Source organism: Chanodichthys erythropterus, chromosome 13, assembly GCF_024489055.1.
Source record: "Chanodichthys erythropterus isolate Z2021 chromosome 13, ASM2448905v1, whole genome shotgun sequence".
NCBI classification, from domain to species: domain Eukaryota; kingdom Metazoa; phylum Chordata; class Actinopteri; order Cypriniformes; family Xenocyprididae; genus Chanodichthys; species Chanodichthys erythropterus.
Genome location: NC_090233.1, coordinates 3,286,253 through 3,301,941, shown reverse-complemented (window position 1 = coordinate 3,301,941; position 15,689 = coordinate 3,286,253). Strand labels below are relative to the sequence as shown.

The 15,689-nt window shown below is 39.5% G+C and overlaps 1 protein-coding gene across 2 annotated transcripts in view; it reads left to right on the top strand.

Annotated features, from left to right (window-relative positions):
• The first annotated feature begins 492 nt into the window (after positions 1-492).
• The window catches only part of aspa (aspartoacylase), a 30,923-nt gene continuing 15,726 nt past the window's right edge, over positions 493-15,689 (top strand). The window contains exons 1-4 of one of the 2 annotated variants that reach the window (XM_067406395.1): positions 493-885; positions 3,491-3,686; positions 3,927-4,020; positions 12,268-12,375. In XM_067406395.1, the coding sequence (XP_067262496.1) occupies positions 644-885; positions 3,491-3,686; positions 3,927-4,020; positions 12,268-12,375 (640 nt within the window). In that variant the 5' untranslated portion in view covers positions 493-643. The remainder of the gene's footprint in view (positions 886-3,490; positions 3,687-3,926; positions 4,021-12,267; positions 12,376-15,689) is intronic. The other variant, XM_067406396.1, reaches the window with a different exon arrangement.

Genomic DNA, 15,689 nt, shown 5'->3' with positions numbered 1-15,689 from the left:
AATACTCAACATTAATTTAGTTTAAAATTTGCTTGAACGTTGGTTAAGTGTTGACCAGGTCATCAAGTTAACTTTGAACACCAACGTTGGTGTTCTGATCATCCATTGTTGTGTTAAAATTTTACACCATAAGAGTTTGTTAGTTAACACTGTCACAGTGTTAATAATGTTAACTCTTTTAAAAGTGTTAATTTAACACTTTGCCAGTGGTTCCCATATATACTCTGGGTAAGTGTTAATTTTAACTCTGAGGGAGTTAAATTCACTCTTTAAAATTTGCAGTGCGTAGTAGACTTTTCAGTTGAAAAGTACTACTATATTTACTTTGCATATGTGCATAGGACACCTGCTCGTGTTTATTATTTATTCTCCGCGTATAATCTCCTATGACATTATGGCAATGGCATCCTAATCGCTCGATAAGACAATTTACCAATGTGTTGAAACTTGCGAATGTGTTGACATGCTCGCTAAACGTAGATGACACACGGACGCACTTGTGCTTGGGGTTTAGGCTTACCCTTTAAATAACCATTATAAAAACAGCAGTCACATCGCACCGGCGACTAGAGGAAACAGCAGTTGTGTGGAAACTTTGCGCTCTTGTCTTTCGTGAACCGCGCACGTCCGTGAAGCTCTAGCTATGAGTTCGCGTGCTAATATTTCTTGTTTACAAGAAGCCAAACGAGTGGCTATTTTTGGAGGCACACATGGAAATGAGATGTCCGGCATTATGCTGGTAAATATGTGGATAGAGAATGCAGCCGAAATAGAAAGAAACCGACTGGTGACCAAGCCGTTCATAAGCAACCCCAGAGCAGTGGAGAAATGTACTAGGTACATCAACACGGATTTGAACAGAGCCTTTACGCCCGAGAACCTCAGGTAAATATCGGGCGATACGTTATTATCTGTACAAGTCTGGTGCGTATATGAATAGCACTTTCATAAAACGGAGCAGTCTTGTGTTGTATGAACAATGGACTTTAAACTGTCCCAAAACTTTAAGACTCGTGTGTGTTCGAGGTACGTTCTTGCGTTTATGTGTTTATTGTTACCATGCATGCCTCAGCTCGACGTTTTTGGCCGCTGTGTTGCGCGTCTATTTTTTTTTCGTCTCACGCTATGTTTTTAAGTAAAAACACTGTAGGAGCATTGCGTTCTGTTCCAGTGCATTGAGCTCAGTCTGGTTGTTTTCAAACGCATTCTGTGTAAAAGGCTGGTTTACATGACACAACATCACTGACTCGCGTGATAAAGTATCAATGGAGCGAGCAGTCAGCTGATCTGAGCCGCTCATGTCATGACTGTTGAGAAACGTGAGTGAAGCGTGATCTGGGTCATAAAGAGCCTTTAATATTGCATCATAGACAACATGTAACAAATGCTGATTTCCATGAAAAAGGCGCGACTTTTGAGGAGCTTGAATTAGTTTAAATAAGTGTTGATTTTAAATGTAACTTCATAAACGTGACATTTTACAGTGTTTTACAATTACACACACTAATACTTTAAATTACAATTTAACAATGAAATGTCTTGAACACTGGGGTGGTTTTAATTCAATATTTAAATTAATGATTTGATTTCTTTTAAATCTTTTATTTAAAATAAATTAAATAATGAAAGTATTAAAAGGGATTTAAGAGAATAATAATTAAAAAAGTGACAATTTCTCTCAGAATCAACTCGGTTTTGATCAACAAGCCATTTGCTTTTAGTTATTGTGCAGACAGTTTTACTTACACTCAACAAATCTCATTCGAGAACTCACGAAGTCAAGATCCATTTACTTGAGATGCAAATGTAAAATGAAATTAAAAACTGAACAAAATTAAGTGAGTTTGCAAATATCTGTCAATGAGTTATGAAAACTTCCCTTTGAATTAAGTAGCCTATTGGCAGATACATATTTGTTTGTTTTAAACATAAACTCGCTTCAGTTTTGATAAATTTCACAAGAAACGTTACTTCATATTTTATCTCATTTTGTATCTCCAGTCAATGCATCTTGATTTAAGAATCTTTAGACATTTGCAATGGAAAATGAGACAAAAATCCTGAGGAAGAACACACGTTTTTTTTTTTTTTTTTTTTTTTTTTTTTTTTTCATTTTCATCAGAAGGTACAGTAAATGGTATTTCCATATTCTAGTGGTTGAAAGCAGATTCCGTCAAGCTACCTCTTTTTTTCTTTCTTTCTTTTTTTTTTTTTTTTAAATAAAAAGTAATGGATATCTGTTGGAAGTTGTATTTTCGAACTCTGATCTGTTGCTATTACAACTCATTGTGTTTCTCCCTAGACATTTATTGACATTGTTTTCCCTTCAACATGGTCTTAAAAACGTCTTTAATTTTATTTAACGTCTTAAATTTACCTTCATGAAACCTGTAAAAACCCTGGGGTGAGCTGTTTAAGCCCACTGTAATGCTTGAAATGTCCACATTTGTGTATTACCGACTGAACGGGGTATGTTTTAGGTAAAATCTAAACATAACTTCAAAATAGCACAAATTAATGCTCATACATCTTCCCTGTTACCGTAACAGTTTCAAATGATATAAAACTAGTATGTTGTTTTAACACACTTTGCCTTATAGGCTCTGAGACATCTGTTTTTTTTGTGTGTGTGTTTATATTTAGCACATTTACACACATTTTGTTTTTCCTCATATTTATACATTATGTTATATTTTGTTATTTTCAATTGTTTGTGCACTTGAATTATCAGTAATTATTAGTGTATGACAAGTTTTGTTAATAAAATGTTTTCTTATTGCAGATCGATACATATTAAGTGTCACAATTCACAATAATTCATAATGACGTCAGACTGAGCTGTAACCTATTTAAACTCTGTGTGTCACATTTTACTATTAATACTTAAGTACATTTAAAACAAGTAGTTTTGTAAACTGACATGCCTTGGTTGAAATTTAAATACAATTGAGCCTGCTAACTGAGATACTATCAACCAGGAAACACTGCATATATAACAATGTACTGTGGGGGGCTGCAAAACATACACAACAGATGTTCACATGCTGATTGTTTTTATTTATTTATATATTTTTATTATTTATTTATTTTTGACCAGCTGAAAAGCTGGATGAAATTCTCTGTACATTATTTTTCTGTCCTCTCTTGCTTTGTATGCATCTTTGCAGTTTATTTTATTCCTAGTAGCAACAAAGTGTATACATTTGGTGATGTTGTGGAATGAAAATATTTCTGGAACCTTTTTTTCTAACTCAGCAGTTGGAGCAGTAAATAAAACATTAAGTCATAAAAGAGTCTCTAGTTTAGATTTTTTTTAAATGGGTAAATTAGTTTATATTTATGTAATAGCTCATCCTTTTGGTCCTGAGTAGATTTGAACATCTAAGCATCTTATAATTTACTGGTACAAGTGCTGAATTAAGTTAATGCATTGTTTGCAATTATATGCATTGTTTGTAATTAATATTGATAAGGTGCTTTCCATCTACAGTGCTCCAGATGTTGAAGGGCTTCCATATGAAGTCCGGAGGGCCAAGGAAATCAATCAGATGTTCGGACCCAAAGGAAGCTCGGATGCATATGATGTCATCTTTGACCTTCACAACACAACCTCAAACATGGGCTCCACCCTCATTCTGGAAAGCTCAACAGACCTCTTCAACCTTCAGATGGTACATTATATCAAAGTAAGAAACTAGATCCTATTATACTGTGCAATGTTATTAAATAAATGTTGAGAATAAGTGGCTACTTTCAAAAACATTTAAATATTAAACTACCCTAAACTTTAAAGCAAAACAATAAAAGTGAGCTACTGAGCATTAAATTCTTTACCAAAATAGATTTTGCTTAATGTCATAAAATAAGGGCTTAAGCAAATCAAAAGCCATCTTTACACAGACACCTGTGCTCTTTCCCACTTACAGAAAGCTATGGCCCCCCACACCTGTTCAGTATTGTTAAACGAACACCCACAGCTGAAGTATTCAACCACACGTTCTGTGGCCAAACACCCAATTGGTGAGTACAAGGTTCTGGGATATTCAGAAGCCCAAATCTGTTTAATATTACCTTTTAAATTCAACCAGCCACTAAGAAGTGGGATAACCAGGGATAAGTCTGGTTTTAATGGAAGCATTCAGAGCTCCACAGATAAATCTGTAGACCTCTAGAGCTCATCCTGTGTTGTTTGATGAGACAACTTTTCCCATGAATTAATATCATATTCAAGAGCCCTACATAGCAGGGTCAGAAATATTTTTTTTCCATTTGGGCGCAAAATTTGTGGTAAGTGGTTAAGTACATTTTTAAATTTATCTTATTAAATGTAGCTGTCAAATACATTACTTTAGTTTACTCAATAACTTCAATCAGAATACTAAACTGTTACCAATAACATTTTATCAACATCAACAATAGCCATCTTTACGCTACAAAGATGAAACAGAAGCTACATCTGATATGGCATGTTTATTTACACAGACTGTTTAATGCTGCTCAATGGTGTCGTACATGTATTGGTAATACTTTACAATACGGGTGCACTAATATGCATTAATTCATGCTTAACTAATGCACAGATAAACATGAGTTAATGTATGACTCATGGAGAACTAAACCATTCATTAATGATTGCTGCATCAGCAACTAATTGTTACATGTGCACTCTGTTTTGGATTTGTTGTTGTTCCATTTCCTGCCTATAGTCATTCGCCATGGTAACTGATCACCACATCATCACATCCAGCTGTGTCTTATCACCCACCTTGTTATCCCATGTATATAAGCCCTGTGTTTCCAGTCATGTGTTGTCTGGTATCGTTCATGTATACTTTGGTGTGTGTTCCTGTATGTTCCTGATCTCTCCATTTGGATTTCTTTTTTTTTTTTTCTCCATTTGGATTTCCTAGTAAAAGACTTGTTTTGATTATATCTCCTCGTTGTGTGCTTTATAAACCAGGGTATTGTAACAGAATACCGGACCTATACAGTTTGACAGATAGCGGCTTGTTTTCCCTTTGTTGTTTTCCGTGTCAGTGTTTTTCGTGTTTCACTTTTCGTTCCCGCCACGATGTACACACCCGCATTTCTGTTGCTCTGCCTTGAGCAGAAGGACCGCTCCCTCAAGGCACATTTAGACGATTTTTCAGACTCCGCCTCGGCCCTCAGTCGTTCCAGCTCCAACTCAGCCCTCTGGTACCCTGCTGCTGCCTCTGGGGGGCGTTGCTGCAACTCCGTCGCAGACTCCAAGACCATCCGCAATCACTCAGCTCCTTCGGCTCTCTGTCTTCGCCCAGGCTCCACCTCCATCGGCTACGCTGCTTCCACGCCTCCCCAAGGTTGTTTGGAGAGTTTCACCACCTCGGCTCCTCCCTCCAGCAACACCGCTGTGGGTCGCTGTCCTGGCTGTGGCCTGGAGCATCACCTGGATTCCCCTGCTCAAGGCTACTCGCTGGATTTCACCACCATCTACACCTCCCTGGACTCCATCTCCTGCACCTCCGTGGACTCCTGCACTTCGCCTCCTCCCGGTTAGCCGTCCGCCTCCTGAGCCGCCTCCTACTCAATCTTCAGCATCCCATCTTCATCTTCCCCTCTCCACGTCATGAGGACGCGCCTTTCCGGGAGGGGCGATATGTTACATGTGCACTCTGTTTTGGACTTGTTTTGGACTTGTTGTTGTTCCATTTCCTGCCATTAGTCATTCACCATTGTAACTGATCACCTCATCATCACATCCAGCTGTGTCTTATCACCCACCTTGTTATCCCATGTATATAAGCCCTGTGCTTCCAGTCATGTGTTGTCCGGTATCGTTCATGTATACTTTGGTGTGTGTTCCTGTATGTTCCTGATCTCTCCATTTGGATTTCCTAGTAAAATACCTGTTTTGATTATATCTCCTCATTGTGTGCTTTATACACCAGGGTATTGAAACACTAATAAAGAGTATCTGATTAATAAATTAATATATGAATTGCTATTAATTAAATGTGTCATCTTGTATTAATTCATTAACAACATATTGTCACGTAAATAATGACGGATGCAATAGCAAGTTAATCTCTTTTATTAAGAGCTTCACACATGGATGGTCAGTCACAGATAACACAACGAACACAGCAGGAGAGTAGTGACGCAGGGACCTCGATGGGCGATGAGAGTCCAGATGAATGGTGGCTGGTGAAGTGCGTCCGTGAAACAGTGCCGTGTAATCCATGGGTGAAATCCAGAGAACAATCCAAATGAGGAAACAGGAAACAACGACGAGAAATCCAGTCCAAGGAACAAACAATACGAGTAAACACGAGACAACAACAACTGGACTCCAAACAACGATCTGACAAACATTTGACGAAACAAGGCGTTATAAAGGCAGGTGTAAATGCAAACAGCTGCCGCTGATCAGATAATCAGCGGCGACGCCCACACGAACAATCAGGTGACACACTACAGAACACACAGACACCAGAATGAGACAGCGGATTCATGAACCGTGACAGTACCCTCCCTCCTAGGAACGCGACTTCAGATTCCAGACTGGGAAACACAGGTGGCTGGTAACCTATACTACATTCAAACGGAGAGAGGCCCGTAGAAGATGCTGGTAACGAATTATGTGCGTACTCAATCACAGGTTCGCTCTCTCGGTCTGCCCATTGGTCTGGGGATGGAACGACTGACAGTCGCCCCCAGCAGTCTATAAAACTCTTGCCAAAATTTGGACACAAATTGGGGACCCCTGTCGGACACCACATCTATTGGGAGGCCATGTAACCAAAAAATGTGGTCTACGACGGTAACCGCTGTCTCCTTAGCAGAGGGTAATTTGGTTAAGGGAACAAAATGAGTCGCCTTCGAGAACCGGTCCACCACGGTCAAAACGACCGTGTACCCCTGGGAGGGTGGGAGGGCGGTAACGAAATCTAGCGCAATGTGGGACCAAGGTCTCGAAGGGACAGACAGCAGTTGGAGTAACCCATCTGGAGGTCGATTGGAAGTCTTACCAGTGGCGCAAACCGAGCAAGCCAAAACAAAACTGCGAATGTCACAAGCCATAGCTGGCCACCAGAATTGTTGCTTAACCAAAAACCTGGTCCGATTAACCCCTGGATGACAAGCCACGTTGGAACAATGACCCCATATGATAACGCAGGACCTTAACTTCTCCGGCACAAACAAACGGTTCGGTGGGCATCCGGGCGGAGGTGTTACCCCTTCTAAAGCCGACAGGACCTTCGATTCGACCTCCCATGTAAGAGTGGAGACCACTAATGTCTCGGGAAGAATACACTCGGGAGTAGACGGGCGTTCGGAAGGATCAAAAATGCGAGATAAAGAATCGGGCTTGATGTTTTTGGAGCCTGGGCGGTACGATAGAGAAAAATCAAAACGTCCGGAAAAAAGTGCCCACCGAGCCTGCCTGGAGTTAAGTCTTTTAGCCGATCGAATATACTCAAGGTTCTTATGATCTGTCCATACGATAAAGGGTATCCCCGAACCCTCCAACCAATGACGCCACTCTTCCAACGCTAATTTGACTGCCAACAACTCTCTATTACCAATGTCATAGTTGCGTTCGGCTGGAGATAAATGATGGGAATAATACGCGCAAGGATGCATCTTATCGTCCGTGGGAGAACGCTGGGATAGTACTGCGCCTACCCCCACCTCTGACGCGTCGACCTCCACCACGAACTGACGCAAAGGATCAGGGGCAATGAGAATGGGAGCCGAAACTAAGCGACTCTTCAGTTTGGCAAATGCAGCTTCCGCTGCATCTGACCACCTGAAGGTCGTTCTGGGGGAGGTCAAGGCAGTCAGAGGTGTGGTTAGTTGGCTGAAATTGCGAATAAAACGCCGGTAAAAATTGGCGAATCCCAGAAACCTCTGTAGGGCCTTACGGGAATCTGGACTTGGCCAATCCACCACAGCCTTAACCTTGTCAGGATCCATGCGAACTCCCTCAGACGAGACGATGTACCCTAGAAAAGAAACAGACTGTGCATGAAACTCGCATTTCTCCACCTTGACAAAAAGCCCATTCTCTAACAGACGCTGAAGCACTAGTCTGACGTGTTGAACATGTTCCTGGAGAGACGAGGAAAATATCAATATGTCATCCAGGTAGACATAAATGAACTGATCGACCATGTCTCTCAACACGTCATTGACGAGTGCCTGGAAGACCGCTGGACTGTTGGACAGCCCGAAGGGCATGACCAAGTATTCAAAGTATCCTCTAGGGGTGTTAAACCAGGTCTTCCATTCATCCCCCTTCCTGATGCGAACCAAATAAGCGTTCCTTAATTCCAATTTAGTGAAAACGGATGCTTCCTGCAACCTCTCAAAGGCTGAAGACATCAACGGCAAAGGATAAGTATTCTTTACCGTGATGTTGTTCAGCCCTCGGTAATCAATGCAAGGTCGCAGAGACCCATCCTTCTTCCCCACAAAAAAGAACCCCGCCCCCGCTGGAGAAGAGGAAGGTCGGATGAATTTCGCTGCCAGAGAATCAGAAATATATTTTTCCATGGCCTCCCTCTCGGGAGCAGACAGAGAGTATAGTTTGCCTTTAGGCAGAGACTTACCGGGTACTAAATCTATGGAACAGTCATAGGGACGATGCGGAGGGAGAGAAGCAGCCCGGGACTTACTGAACACTTCCCTCAGGTCTAGATACTCTCCAGGACTTGACGCCTCCTCCTGTAACACAGAAACAGACACAGTGGGACAAGCAGACAACAGACCTGTGACAAAGAGTGCTCCACTCGGTGATGGTGTGCTGCTGCCAGTCAATCTGAGGGTTGTGTTTGGTGAGCCAGGGGTGTCCTAGAACGAAAGGTGCCTGAGGTGAGTCCATGAGGAGGAACTGAATGTCTTCATTGTGATTGCCAGAGGAGATGAGAGTAACGTAGTCCGTAGAGTGAGAGATGCTGGGAAGTCGTTGTCCATTGAGTGCGTCGACAGTGATCAGGCGGGTGAGTGGGATGATGGGTAAACTGTTAAGTTGTGCAAAGTTGGTGTCCATGAAGTTCCCCTCAGCCCCGGAGTCGATGAGTGCCTGGCAGGTGATGTTGTGAGTCGCCCATCTCAGGCTTACCGGATTTCTCGATGGACACGGTCGGCCAACCCATGCAGGAACACATCCCACTGCGCCTCCTCGTTCCAGCGGCACTCCGCCGCGAGAGTGCGAAACTCGATGGAATATTCTGCGACCGTGCGGTTACCCTGCTTAAGTTTGGTGAGTTGTCGGGCAGCGTCCTTGCCAGCCAGCAAACAGCTGCCGCTGATCAGATAATCAGCGGCGACGCCCACACGAACAATCAGGTGACACACTACAGAACACACAGACACCAGAATGAGACAGCGGATTCATGAACCGTGACACATATATCAACTAGTAGCGTAAATTAATGTTAATTTACACAATGGGTCAAAGTCATGAATTTCAGCTTCCAGTTGTCTGCTTTAATTAATCATTAGCTAATCATTTGCAAAGATAGCATTATGTTATGACTTTACTTGAGGCACATGACTATTAGCTCATTATTAAGTAATAAAAAAACCCAAATCCAGAAAAGTTTAAAATGTATTAAAATCAATAATCTGTGATTTGTTGATTCTCTTTAACTGACAAAAGTACACTCTAAAACTAAAAGTGGTTCTTGGCTCGTAATCATAGGGGAACCACTTTTGGTGCTATGTAGCACCATATGTTTGAAAGGTGCTTTACAGCACCTTTGTCAAATAGTGCTATGTAGAACACATAAGAAGTGCCGTATCACATTTTATTTCTTTAACAAAAATGCTGCTAAACAGCACCAACAGTGGTTCTTTGGCTCGTAAAGAACCTTTAAAGGGGCTTAACAGGTTCTTTGTATGGCAGTGGTGCTATATAGCACCTTAACCACCCCAAAGAACCACTGAAGAACTGCTGAAGAACCATACAGGGGCTTAACAGGTTCTGTATACAGTAGTGGTGCTATATAGCACCTCAGTCATCCCAAAGAACCGCTGAAGAACCACTGAAGCACCAAGATTTGGTGCTATACAGCACTTAAAGTGGTTCCCCTATGATTACGAGCCAAAGAACCACTTTTAGTACTATATAGCACCATTTTTTTTTTTCAAAGATTTTCAAAGTTTTCATTGACCAACTTCAATTTATTTTGTATATATAACCAAATTTTGATTTTGATAGCTACAAAACACTCCAAAAAAGTTGTGTCAGAGGCATGTTTACCATTGTCACATTACCTTTCCTTTTAATTACACTTTTTAATTGTTTGAGAGTTGAGGATAGTAATTGTTGCATTTTTTTTCTTTTTTTTTTTTTTTTTTTGCAAGTGGATTTTTGGCCCAATCTCGGCTGATACAAGACAGCTGCTTAACAGTCTGTGGTCATTATTGTCTGATTCTCCTTTTCATGATTTGCCACTCTATGGTGTATGTAGCAATTCATAATGTAAAAACTGTGCATAATGTAATAAGTATTGCATTATTATTGTAATACAATGTTCATAATGTAATAATTTTCTCAAAATGTAATAAACATAAAGCATGGTATTCCTTTACAGTAAATTTTAAAAATCTAAATCCAGTCTTAACCTGCCTACAAAATCCACCAGATTATTACTACTACTATTACTACTACTTATACTTATTACATTATGAGCTCAATCTTTCATTACATTTTGATAAAATTATTACATTATGAACATTTTATTACAATAATAATGTAATACTTGTTACATTATGTGCAGTTTTTACATTATGTACAGTTATTACATTGAGTTGCAACAGTGTAGAGTGTCTAAAAAACCACTCTGTTATAGCACATGTAGAATGAGGCCTGACATTTTCTTGCTTCCCAGGAAAGATGACATCTTGATAGCAGTATAGGTCTCTGTACAGTCCCAGTATACATACGTGGGTCAATGGTACTTTCACTTATATGCAAGTCACCATGCCATTTGCTCGGATGCACCTCCATACCATGACAGATGTTTGCTTTTGCAGCTGTCGCTGATGAAAGTCTGGATGGTCCCTTTTGTCTTTAGGACTGAAAACTCGATGTATGTTTTTCCCAAAAAAATGCTGAAATGTGCACTCATCTTACCACAGCTCACATTTGCACTGGATGTCTTCTGGACCATCTGAAATGAGCAAGGGCCCAGAAAACAGATGTATAGCTTTCTCCTTAAGTAACAGAGATTCAACAACAATATGAATGCTAGATGCTGAAAGACCTAAATACTTTCAAATATTGCATTGAGAAATGTGATTTTTTTTAATTGTTTGACAATTCTCATGAGATTTGGCACAAAGTGGTGAGCCATAACCCATGTTTGCTAGGTGGATGCTCCTTTTATACCCAAACACGACACCCTCACCTATTACCAATTCACCTGCTAACTGTGGACTGTTTCAAAACTGTTTAACTTGGATATTCTATAAACTTTTCACTTTTATTTTGCCTCTGTCTCAACTTTTTTGGAGTGTGTTGCAGCCATCAAAATCTAAATTGGTTTATATTTACAAAAACAATTAATTTGGCCACTGAAAACATTGGAAAGTTTTTATTTGTATTTTTGTCAGTTAAATAAATGTTAAACAGAATTAACAAATCACAAATTCTTGATTTTTATTACATTTTACAAAATGTCCCAACTGGAATTGGGGTTGTATGTCATTATGTTTATGAATTTTGGATCCCCACATACAGTGGAATCTCGTTGTAGACGGCTTGAAATTGCAATCCACGACTTTGCTTTATAATGTGTTAATAGTCATGTGCCTCAACAAGTAAAGTCATAACATAATGATGTCTTTGCAAATAATTAGCTAATTATTAATTAAAGTGGACAACTGGAAATTAAAATGCATGGCTTTGACCCATTGTGGTAATAACATATTTAAGTGTAAATTAATGTGTTAAGGAATTAATACATGACACATTTACTTAATAGCAATTCATATGTTACTTAATCTATTAATCAGATAGACTCTTTTATTAGTTGCTAATGTGGTAGTAGTTCTTCACGAGTCATACATTAACTCATAATTATCCGTCCATTATTTAAGCATGAATTAATGCTTATTAGTGCGCCTGTATTGTAGTGTTACCATACCAGTTGCACCTCACTCAACATGGTTTTACACTGCTGTCTGTGACCCTATCAGAATAGACCTGTGACCCTTTGTTTGGTTATGACCCACCAGATGAGAACCACTGACTTATATAGATGTGTGTTTCTATTGCAGGTCTTGAGGTGGGCCCTCAGCCACAAGGCGTTTTGAGGAGCAATGTATTTGAGTCCATGAGGACAATACTAAAGCATGCTCTGGATTTCATCGAGCTTTTCAATAGTGGTAAGGTTAATGGAAGTTAAGCAGAGATCAGTGTGCTTACTGCACTGAACCTGAAATGTGTTGCTATAAATGGATTTCAAAGACAACTGGGGTGGCTACAATAGAAAATAATATTATAGAAAATACAGGAAATAATCCTAATATAAAGCTATAGTAATCATGTGCAATCAGTGACAGTATGGAACCATAATGTTGTGTTTTTCAGATGTCAAACAATTAGATGAGAAATAGCGCATTTGAAAGTGTTTTTCATGTTGTTTATAGATGCTTTGTTTACATAACTTTCTTTCCCCCATGGCCATCTTTTTCTCTGCCAAGATAGTGTGTGGCATTTCAAGACAAACGGTTATACTCTCAGGTCATTGAGTCAGCCAGCACTGATTTAAATACTGTATGAACTGGCCGACCTCGGCATTTCAGCCAGTTTGAAATATAGACTTCTTCTTTAAGCATTTATCTTCCTCTTTTTTTTCCTCAACTGTGGAAACATTTAAACAAGATAATCACGTGTACTTTCAGTATACTGACATGAATACACATTTCTCTATGTCTCGCATTAAGCAGGAACATGTTGGGCTGGGCAAGCACAGCTAGTTTCTCTTCTGGTTTCAGAGTTTTGTTACTGAAATACTTGTTTGCTAGTTGGTTAGTTTCCATGTCATTAGTAGCTTGCTGGGTTTTGTAATGCCATGCTGTGTAAAGGTGCCGCATTGTTGTAGATGAATGTCTCATTGTGAGCGCTCAAACGTGCTTTCCGTTTGCCTGTGTAGATCCATGTTTGGACTACATCAACATAAAAAACAAACAGTAGATCTGACATAATGGAAAATATTAATTAGGGGACTCAGGGATTTAACTGATGCAGGAGCCATCTGTTATGAACACAAGCTAACAGCTAAATGAGCCAACTGTGAAAAAGTATTTATCATAGTACACTTTAAAGGATTTTGAATGTAAAGTTCATATCGAAACAGATTTACACATTTATCTTTTCAAATAACTTCAGAATGCACATGGAGTTTTCCCACATGGTCTTGTGTTTTATCAGTCCCACTTTTTGAGCATAGACCTGAAAATGACATATATGTTTATATCAGTTATATATATATATATATATATATATATATATATATATATATACACACACACATTATATATATATATATATATAAATATATATATATACACACATTATATATATATATATATATATATATATATATATATATATATATATATATGTGTGTGTGTTTTTGTTTTTTTGTTTTTTTCTTTAACCCCATGTTTGGCAAGTGGTCAACAACTATTTAACAAAAAATAATTTAATCAAAAATTAACTCAATAACTTAATAAAAGTTTAAAGAAGTAAATAAAATGTAAAAATAATATGTAAAAAAGTGTTTATAGTGAAACATGAGGAGCACTTTAGCATGTTTTCCTTTTAAGGGTGTGGATTTTTGGTCATTCATGACTGCTCTTTTAACTTAAACTACATAACTAGATGGTAAGAAAGTAAAAGAAAACAAAATGGCAACTCATAGCCTATAATAATTTGAGGAGTCCAAAACTCTTTGTACCAACTTGGAAAGTGATATTTTTAGTGATTGCATGTGTCAAAGCAGAGTAAAGCTGGCTTAACTACAGATTTTTATTTATTTTTTTTTTATTTTACTTCTATAACATTTTTAGACCAGCTGGATCTCACTCCCAGCTGAAGCGACCAAAGCTGAAAAAATATAACATGACCTAAGCATAATACACATTTCAAGCTTGAACTGTATGTAATGACACTGTGATTTAAATTGCAGGAAACGGTCTACAGTGGATGTCTGGTTAGAGTAATTTGATCAATAGTTGATGGTTCCTACCTTTGTTCTATGGGCAGAGGAACCTTCTCATTAGTATCCTACTAGAAGGAGGTCAACTGCCACTCAGTGGAGCTGGGGCCCCAATAAGGCATTCAAGCCCCAGCACTTCTAACTCCTGTGGGAGCCCCTGCATCCATTTTGTCTCTCAGATGTACTGGCATTGCCTCTCCTCTGATCAAGAGGGACTGAGGGATGAGAGAAGCCCTTCATAAGTGTTAGGACCACCCAAGGTAGCTTCAGATGTCCTGGCAGTGACAAACCACTTCTTCTGCATAGGAAACCTGCGGCTGCATGTGACTGCAGAAATCAAAAACCCAGTTTAAGGTAGTTACCAGTGATGGGGTTCTCAGTAAAATGTGCTTTTAACATACTATCTCTGTATTGAAAATGTATTTAGTTACCACTTGTAATACACTTATGGGTTCAAGTGTACTACAAGTGGTAACTAAATGCATTCAGAACCAGAGATAGATGAGGTAATAACCATAGTACAAGGACTGGGCAGAGGCAAAGCCGCTGGGGCTGATGCAGTACCAGGTGAGCGTCTCCAAGCTGGAATAGAACCCCTAGCCCGCCATCTCCATCAACTCTTTCTGAACTGCTGGAGCTCTAAGCATGTTACCCAAGATGTCAAGGATGGAAAGATCACCACCCCTTACAAGAACAAAGGGGACCGTGAAGACTGTGATAATTACAGAATATTCTCATGGCTGAGCATTACAGGAAAAGTCCCGGCTTGTCATATTGACTTGCCTTCAACAGCTAACTGAGGACCTACATCCTGAGTCACAATGTGGCTTACATCCTGAGTCACAATGTGGCTAATGTGGCTCACAAACTGAGCTGGACTGTTTTCTACATACCTTAATTGAACTAATTAGGGGCCAAGCACTGACGGTGCGGAGGCACCTATTGTATCTGTTGGTGTTCTTTTTATTTTCATCGATTATTCTTCTTCTTCCGCTCTTGATGTCTATGGCAGCCCATAGAACCGCTTGCAGGAAAGTTGTGAAATTTGACACACAGTTAGAGGACAGTCTGACCTTTGTCCATAGCAAATTTGGAGTCTCTAACTCAATCCCTCTAATGCCACCAGCTGTCCAAAGTTGCACTTATGTTTATGTTAATAATTTTTGAACTGTAAGGGCTAGAAACAAAATTCTTTCCTCTGATTCCTTGGGTCATTTTCTGAAAAACGTACTTTTTCAAATTCCTCCTGGGCTGTTACTCCGATTTTCATGAAAATTGAACCAGATCATTTTCAGACCATGCCAACAAAATGTTATGGAATTCAAGTCGATTCCTCAAACCGTTTTCGAAAAACATGTGAACAAATTTAATGTTGCGCTTGCGAAAATAGACGTAAGGCTGTATCTCCGTAACGCTTTATTGTATTCAGACCAAACTTGGTACATGTCATCACAAGCATGACCTGAGGCATCACGC